Source organism: Geosmithia morbida (genome assembly GCF_012550715.1).
Source record: "Geosmithia morbida isolate 1262 chromosome Unknown scaffold_2, whole genome shotgun sequence".
NCBI classification, from domain to species: Eukaryota; Fungi; Ascomycota; class Sordariomycetes; order Hypocreales; family Bionectriaceae; genus Geosmithia; species Geosmithia morbida.
Genome location: NW_023336189.1, coordinates 1,016,802 through 1,025,510, shown reverse-complemented (window position 1 = coordinate 1,025,510; position 8,709 = coordinate 1,016,802). Strand labels below are relative to the sequence as shown.

Here is an 8,709-nt window from a genome sequence, read left to right as displayed (position 1 = left end):
ATGTCCGAGGAACAGAAGAACGTCGAGGTCCCCAAGGTTGAGGAGGCTGCTCCCGCCGTTGAGACCCCCAAGGAGGAGACCGCCGCCGCCGCCACTGAGGAGAAGCCCGCTGAGGAGGCCCAGAACGCCGAGGAGACTGTCAAGGAGGAGGACAAGCCCGCTGAGGAGGCTGCCAAGGAGGAGAAGGAGGAGGAGACCAAGCCCATCGAGGAGGGTTACCTCGGCCACAAGGCCCAAGGTCTTAGCTTCCCCAAGTGAGTTTGATCACAAGACAGACCAGAGACACAAGGCGCGACTCGCAGCCGAGAAGAGACGCGGTGTGCTAACCGCCTTTCGCTTTTTCAGGAACCTGATCCCCAGCAAGGAGTTCTTCTTCTTCGGCACTGAGGCCTACGAGGCCAAGGCTCTCTCCGCCTACCATGAGAAGTCCAGCGCCAGCGCTACCCAGAAGGCCAACGTCGCCTGGGCTACCGAGACTGGCAAGGGTCTCCTGTTCGCCGGTGACAAGAAGGCCCCCACCGGCATCATTGCTCTCGTGAGTAGCACCGCGACTCAAAACGCATTAGTCACATGACAGTACATCTAACATGTCTTGAATACTAGGCCGACGCCACTGAGCCCGAGACTGAGGGTGCCCTTAAGTTCACCCTGACCTCCAAGGGTAACAAGCACTCGTTCAAGGCCGCCAATGTCGCTGAGCGTGACAACTGGGTTGCTCAGATCAAGGCCAAGATCGCCGAGGCCAAGGAGCTCTCCGCCACCGTCACCGAGTCCGAGAACTACAAGAAGACTCTCGAGAGCTTCAAGCCCGCTGTCGCTGCCAAGAAGGAGGAGAAGCCCGCTGAGGAGGCCAAGCCTGCCGAGGAGGGTGCCGCCGCCGCCCCTGCCACTGAGGAGGCCGCTGCCCCTGCTGCCGAGGAGGCTAAGCCTGCCGAGGAGGCTGACAAGCCCGCCGAGGAGACTCCCAAGGTCGAGGAGGCCCCCAAGGAGACCAAGAAGGCCAAGCGTGCCTCCATCTTCGGCTTCATCAACAAGAAGGACTCCAAGGCCCCCGAGTCTCCCAAGACTGAGGAGACCCCTAAGGAGGAGGCCCCCAAGGAGGAGACCGCCGCTCCCACCGAAGAGGCCGCTAAGCCCGCTGACGAGGGTGAGGCCAAGCCTGCTGAGGAGGCGGCCGCGCCCGCCGCCGCCGAGGAGGCCAAGACCCCCGAAGCCAAGACCCCTGAGGCCAAGCCTAACAAGCGCAACAGCTTCTTCGGCAACATCCTCTCCAAGAAGGAGAAGAAGGCCGCCGAGTCCTCCAAGGAGGAGCCTCCCAAGGAGGAGGCCGAGGCTGACAAGCCGGCCGAGGAGGCTGCCGCCGCCACCCCCGCCGCCGAGGAGGCCAAGACTTCCGAGGAGGCCAAGCCCGCTGAGGAGACCCCCAAGGAGGAGGCTGCTGCCCCCGCCGAGGAGACGACCGAGGCCAAGAAGGAGAAGCGCAAGTCTTCTCTCCCCTTCGGTTTCGGAGGCAAGCGTGAGAAGTCGCCCGCCCCCGCTGAGGGTGAGAAGAAGGAGAACGCTTTCTCCAAGATCCGCGCCACCATCAAGGCCAAGTCCTCCCCCAAGTCCACCACCGCCACTGAGGAGGCCAAGCCCGCCGAGGAGGCCACCAAGGATGAGACCGAGGCTCCCAAGGAGGAGGCCGCTACCGACGAGGCCAAACCCGTCGAGGAGGCCGCCAAGACCGAGGAGCCGGAGTCCAAGCCCGAGAATGTGGCCGCCACCACCCCCGCCGTCACTGCTGCCGCTTAGATGTCGGGACAGTAAGAGGCCTTTTTAGGTAACGGAACGTGCGCGCGGTGTTTTCCATTATTTCTTTGAAATAATAAGTGAACAATGTTAAAATGGAAGATTTAACATGCACCTCACCGCGTCTCTTCACATGATACCAAGATACCCTGTCTCAGAATACTTTTTTTGGAAGAAAAAAACACAACCTCTGATACCACCTTCCCTTACATTTTTCAAAGTCCCACCCCGAGCTTTCCCGTCTAAGTTCGCATTTGAGTTTTGGATTTGTTTTCTACATCTTCACTCGATTGACTAGACTTCGCTCTGTCTCATTTGTTTCCCGTCCGCTCGTTTGGTTTTTTTGAATGTCTGATACCCGGAGGAGGGAGAAGAAGGACGATTCTTAATACTTAATACAATATTTTGTTTCGTGATTAGTCGCTATTGTGGTTTGCCTGGTGAATATTGTGATGCCATTTTATGTTGTATTACATGTGTAGTGCCATGCCAATATGAACTACTTGGCAGTAGTAGACATGGTATTGAAACATGGTCGGAAGCAGAGTAAATTATGGAATATACAGTTCAATAAGGCAGCGAATTGCATTGATACCCGACACTGTATAGATCTAGTCGGTTGTCCGTTTCTAACCAGACATAGTATAAAATATTATAGTGTCCGTTATGATAGAAATGATAGAAATGAAAGAAAAAAAGGCAGCTGGAATCTTGTTTCTTTCAAAGAAGGTGGGGAAAGAAAAAGAACCCAACGGAAATGCATTAAACACATGAAAGAGAAACTAGCTATCCAGAAACCCCGTATGTTTGCTCTTTGATATAATTGAAGAGACAAAAAAAAAAGGTCGTACAATGTAGAGACAGAAGACGTTTAAAAGTGTAAAGCTGTAAAGCTGTGTATAAAGGTGTAAGAAGAGTAAGGGGATGGGGGGGAGGGGTTGTCGAGATGTAAAAGATAATACAGATCTGCTTTAAGCAGTCGTTATAACGTAATCGGGGTGGAGTAGTAGGGAAGAGGGGAGGTTGATGGGAAGGAGGTAAGTGGGATGTGTGAGGACTAGTGGAAGAGGGGAAGAGGATCAAGACCAGGATTGCTTCAAACAACCTTGTACTTGCCCACCAACTCTTCAATCCTAGGTATAAGATCGGGGATATGGAAGGGTTTGGAGATGACGTCGTCCTGTATGTCAGAAAAAAGAGAAGAAACGTTAGCAGGCCACCACCATGAGCTAAGAGTACCTTGTAGTACCAGTAGAAGACAAAGAAGACAAAAGACTTACAATCCCCGCAGCTTTGGCACTCTCTATCTGCTCAGGCCGCGAATACGCCGTCACCGCAATGATCGGTATGTGCTGCACAATCACCCCCTCGCTCTGCAGCTCTCGGATCCGCCGAGCGCACGTCATGCCGTCCATGACGGGCATCTCTAAGTCCATCAAGATCACGGAGATGTCGATGCCACCAGACTCCTGGCCCGCCCAGAACCGCGACCGCTCCAGCGTCTGCAGCGCCTCCATGCCATGGTTGGCCACGAACGTCGTGTTGCCGCAGTTGGTCAGCTGTCGCTGGAGCACCCGCTGGTTGACGATGTTGTCCTCGACAATCAGCACATCGAATATGCTGTTGCTGGTCTTGATCTCCGGTCCCGTCTTGGCTAACGTTATCGAACTGGTCTCTTGCGTCGCCTGTGCTATCGGTGCGATCGGTGCTGCTGCTGCATTCTGTTCCGGCTGGGGCTCTGGCTGAGGCTCTGGCTGAGGCTCTGGCTGGGGCTCTGACCAACCTTCCACCGACTGCTCATCTTCCTCCTGCTGCTGTTGAGGCTGAGTAGCTGGTGGCAAAATCTTACGTCCGACGAGAGAGCCCAGGGTCATGTCCGGCTCGATGTTGGCCGGTGGGTTGACGCTCACACGGCTCTGGATGTAGAAGCTGACCTTGCTCCCCCCGCCCGGCTTGTTCGACAGACCGATCTGACCGCCCTGAATCTCCGTCAAAATCCGCGATATAAACAAGCCCAGCCCCGATCCTCCGTACTGGACGTGGGTTCTCGGTGTCGCCTTCTGGAAACGCTTGAAGAGCAACTCCAGCTCCTCCTTGATGATGCCGGGACCAGTGTCCTCCACGGAGCAATGTATTATAATCTTCTCCCCCTCGCCCCAGTCAATATCGTCGCTGTCAACGCCGGCAGCGGCGGAACCCGGCTTGTTGTGGTCTCGATCAAAGTAGTGCACCTCATCCTCGACGGGGATTGAATCGCCCTTGCAGACGCCGAGGCGCACCTTGATGGCCCTGTTCTCCTGTGTCTGCGTAAACTTGATGGCATTGGTCATGAGGTTGATGAGTATTTGCCGGAGCCGCGGCGGATCAATCTTGGCCCATTTCACGCCGAGCTCCTCGAAGCTCTTATCGACAATCAGCTCAAAGTCGATATTCTGCTCTGCGAGTTCCGACTCGAACAGCTTGAGGGCCATCTCGATGACGCGGACAGGCTGCTCGTCTATGGGGCTTATTCCTAGCAGGTTTGAGTCGAGTTTGGACAGCGTGAGTACGTCGTCGACGATGCGCTTCTGGTGAGTCGAGCAGAGGCTGATGGTGTTGGCGGCGTCGAGGCAGCTATCAAGCAGCGCGCGCACAGCCTCCTCATCGTCGTGAGACTTGAACGAGATTATGCTGTCCATGATCTGGTCGGAGCACTGCAGGACGGCCGACAGCGGGTTCCTCATCTCGTGGCTCGTTATGTCGATGAAATTTTCCTGTTGCCTCTTGAGCTCGACGGCCTCCTCGCGGCGCTCGTTCTGCACCTTCTCGGCTAGCTTCTGCGACGAGATGTCGGTGATGCAGCCGAAGATGGCGTTGAGACTTCCATCAGGCCCCATCTCGGGGTAGGCGCTCATGAGGGCCCATGTGTCAATCATGGCATCGCCGTTGCGCTGGCTGTGCATGAAGCGGAACTCGACCGATATCGTGACCCTTTCCGTCAGCAGCTTCGCCCAAGAACTCTCCAGGGCGGTCCTGTCCTCGGGCCGAACATTGTCCATCCACGCGTTAGCAGTGTCCTCGGCGCGCTGCAGACCCGAGAACTGCATCAGCCTGTCATTGCAAAAGTTGATGTGCCCATGTGCGTCAGCGATGAACATGCCCACCGGTGCAAACTCGGCCATGCGGTCAAGTTTGTACTCGGTCTCGTTGGCTTCTTGCGACTTGCGTTGCAGCTCTGTCAGGAGACGTTGCCGGTCGATGGCCGCGAGCTGCGCCGCTTTCCTGCCTCGCACAATCTCCTTCTCGAACAGAGCTGCCGATGCCATGGACGTAGCAAGCTGCCTCTCGAGGAGGTTTATGAAGAGCCGATAGTCTTCGTCGTAGGGTCGTCTCGGATTGACACCCATGACTATGAATCCAGCGGCCGACTCGTTTGCCGTGTTGGGTACGACGGGGAGCACAACAATGGTACGGCAGGGCTCCTTGAAGCCCTGCCAGTCGAGACCGGTTGTTAAGTGGTGTGGCATGGTGCCGTCGTCCTCGGACAGGACGACGACGCTCCCTCCATTGGTCATGGATTGACGCATATATGGAGCAAAGCCCTCTTCGGAGGTCTTCAGGTCCAATGTCTGCACGGCAGCCTGGTGGTTTTCCGGGGCGCCAATAGACCCTTCCAGGATAAGCTGGGCCGTATCCTCCAGCTCGGGGTGGTCTACAGAGTATACCAGGACAAACGGCACATCATACTGATTGTACTCTAGCCCTTTCTTCACCTGCGGCCAGAATCCCTTGACCGTCGTGGCCGAAGCGGTGCGCTCACCAATGTCGCGCAGAGTGAACAATCTCCTCTCAGTCACCTTGCGCCTCGTATTCTCGAATGAAGGGTTGTAGATGGCCACGACCTCGCCGTCTTCACCAAGAACAGGAATGACGGAGTAGGAGAAGAATGCCTCCTCAAGATAGCCGTTGCGGCGGACAAAGTACTGAACATCGTGCTTCATGACGGCCTGGCCCGACGTCCAGGCGGCCTGGAAGAGGGGCTCGACCTGGGGCCAGATCTCGGCCCATCCGTTAGAGTACCGGCTGCCTATGAGTGCAGGATGCTTTTGGCCGGCAATGTCGACGTAGCTGGCGTTGTATATGACCGTGAAGTCGGGACCCCAGGCCATGGCGCAGGGGTTTGGTGTGGCCATGACCAGGTTGGATAACAATCTCAATGCGGGAGGCCAGTCCTCGATGGGACCCAGAGGCGTCGAGGACCAGTCAAATGACTGGAGCGTCTTGATGTGGCTGGGAAGTTCATCGGAAAAGGGCACCCTGGTCCAGTCAAACGATGTCTTGGTGGGCTGGGCCCGCAGAACCGTGTTTGTGAACTCGTCGGGGTGCTCCCAGGCTGGCAAGGACGTTGTATAGAGGCGTGTGTCCGTATCGGCGGTCGTGGTTGAAGCCCGGCGAAGAAGCTCGGATTGTGCGTCACCGAAATAGTCCGGGGGCTCATCATCAGCAGCGGCTGTGGCACCGGGGCTTATGAGGAAGTCGGGTGAAGTTGCCTCATCTCGGCGTGTCAATGCCGGGACAGGGTGCTCCACCGCCGCCTCGGCGGCGGCCAGGACAGCGTTGGCGGCAGCTTCGTCGTGGTCCAGGACAGGGTCAGGATTTCCGCTTATGACGCGAAATCGCTTCCGAAGGGTTCGGCACGTCCAGGTAAAGGAACCGTACCTGTACGGCAGGGGTGAGGGGTGATGGGGGATCGCTTTAGCGTCCGTCGTGACCCAGTCTTTGAAGGCCCTGTAGTCGTCGGCGGCCAAGGGCTCAGCACGGTCCGAGGTGAGCAGACGAAGGGCACTAGAGGATGCGCGGAGGGCCGAGTTGTAGAAGAGAATATGGAGGTGGGGGTTACCGGAAATAGTGGGCTCGGCCAGGTCTATGAGGAAGGTGGGGCGGGCATCGTGGTCGAGGAGCTCAAGGACATCAAAGCCAGTGAGAGCCTGCAGGCCGAAGGTGGAGGATCGTGAATCGGGTGTGAGAGCAGGAGCTGACAGGTCGGTGGACGAGGTCAAGCTCTCGGGGGTGCTGACAGGTGCGGCGACGGGGGGGACGTTGGAGGAGGCAGCGGTGGTGGTGGCGGAGGCGATGGCGGGCTGGGGTAGCTTGACAGTGGTGAGGGCTCCGGATATGCTGTGATCCATGCGGGAGAGCATGGAGGTGGCGATGTCCGGGGAGCGAAAAGTCTGAGAGTGAGACGGCTCCTTGTCGCGGGGAGTGTGGGAGAAGAACAGCGGCGACGGGAGGTCCTCGACAAGCGAAGGGCTGACATCGGAGCCATCGAGACCTGGCGCGACGATTGTGGGTATCTCAGCGACGGATGACGGCTCGGCCCTGATCCGTTGCTTCTTTGCCTGCAGATGGTTGGTCATGGCATCGGATAATGTTGGCATGTGGATGTCCAGGGACGGGGGCCTCTTGACCGGGCGCCCACTCGGTTTCGATGAAGAGTGAGGGTGAAAGTGACCGTGGCGGCCATTGAGGTCGCTTCTAGATGGGCATGGTACCCAGATGGAGGACGGACCCGACTGAGCTGCGGGGTGACCTTGGGCGTGAAAGGAATCGGCGTGGTTGAAAGTTGGTAAAGGCGGTAGTGCTGCTTCTTGTGTTGAGGATGGCAACGATGAGGTGGGAAAGGTGTGGTCAGCAAAGTGAGAGATAGTGACAGTCTGCAACTGTGATGGTGGTGGTGATGGTGTATTCAAATTAGTAGAGGGGCAGTTGGTAATATTATGTGACTGCATCAAGGCGGGCACCCAGAGAACTTCAGGGCTCACTCTATCTGTGCCTCCTCCTCACTCTCGGTCAAAGGGCAAGAAAAAAAGAGGAGCACAGAAATGGAATTATGAAAAGAAAATATGAAAAGCTCAACCCGAAATGTATTACGACGGTAGCCCAGAGAACTGGGGGTGGTGGGAGGCAAGGTGAGTAAGAGGGGAGGGGACCGACGTGGAGGGCGGCCCGTGTTGGTGCCTCTTTTTTTTTTGGGGGGGGGAAGGGGGCGAAGGAGCTTGGTAGTAGTAAGTCAGACAGAGACACAACCTCGATTTGTCCTGTACGAGTCGGCAAGAATCCTCTAGGCGTAGTGCACTGCCCGAAGCAGGGGTGACGGGGGATGGAGGGCTCTCGGGCCAATTGCCAGGGCACTCAAAGGTTGGAGGGTGTGGTGGTGGATGTGGTGGGATGGGGCGAAAAGCCAGTTGCCGTGTCAGGGATCAGTTCCCGGGATCTGTGTGAGATCGGAGGACAAGGGAGCGATCGAGATGCCTCCTCTCTCTCTCTCTCTCTCTCTCTCTCCTTCTTTAAGAAAAAAAGAGAAGGGGGGCCAAAGCAATTATGCGTTATGGATCAAACTATCTGTAAGTAATATCGGTGGCGGCGGGGCTGATGAAAAAGATATGAAAGGGAAAATTTGAAGGCTATAATCGTTTCTTCTCCTGTGTCTTCTTCCTTTCTTCTTCTCGAGTAATGGGTGGTCTTAATAAGGAGCGATGCTATGTGCCATGCTCTTACTGTCCGAAAAGCCTGGAGAAAAAAAAAGGAAAGAAAGAGTTGCTGCAGGCGCGATGGGGTTAGGTATTACGTCGTATTACAAGGGGGGGGGGGGAGGCCGAAAGAGGAATTGGGCAGAAACGAGGTTATTATCCTCTGGATATATCTTTTATTAATGTTCGGTTTAACTAGGATAGATAGAGTAGAAAGAGTTCAGTGAAGAAACAAAAAGAGAAAGAAAAGAAGAAGAAAACGTAAACAGAAGGAGCGAGCGAGAAAAAAAAAAGAAAAATGTTGTTTGATGATGCTCCCGATGAGCTGGGGAAGGAGCCTCCTCCGGGAGGGAGGGGAAATGGACCTGTTGTGTAAGGGACGGGAAACACGCGGGAAGGAACGGGGGGG

General features: G+C 56.1%; 2 protein-coding genes across 2 annotated transcripts; one reads left to right on the top strand and one right to left on the bottom strand.

Annotated features, from left to right (window-relative positions):
• GMORB2_3956 (PH protein) lies at positions 1–1,794 on the top strand (the record flags this gene model as incomplete). Its single annotated transcript, XM_035465932.1, has 3 exons — positions 1–254; positions 346–535; positions 604–1,794. The coding sequence occupies 3 exons, from the start codon at positions 1–3 to the stop codon at positions 1,792–1,794; spliced, it is 1,635 nt and encodes a 544-aa protein (XP_035323769.1).
• Positions 1,795–2,887: 1,093 nt separating this feature from the next.
• On the bottom strand, positions 2,888–7,187 carry GMORB2_3955 (Signal transduction histidine kinase; the record flags this gene model as incomplete). The annotated part of the gene is made up of 2 exons (XM_035465931.1): positions 2,888–2,971; positions 3,072–7,187. The coding sequence occupies 2 exons, from the start codon at positions 7,185–7,187 to the stop codon at positions 2,888–2,890; spliced, it is 4,200 nt and encodes a 1,399-aa protein (XP_035323768.1).
• Positions 7,188–8,709: the final 1,522 nt, after the last annotated feature.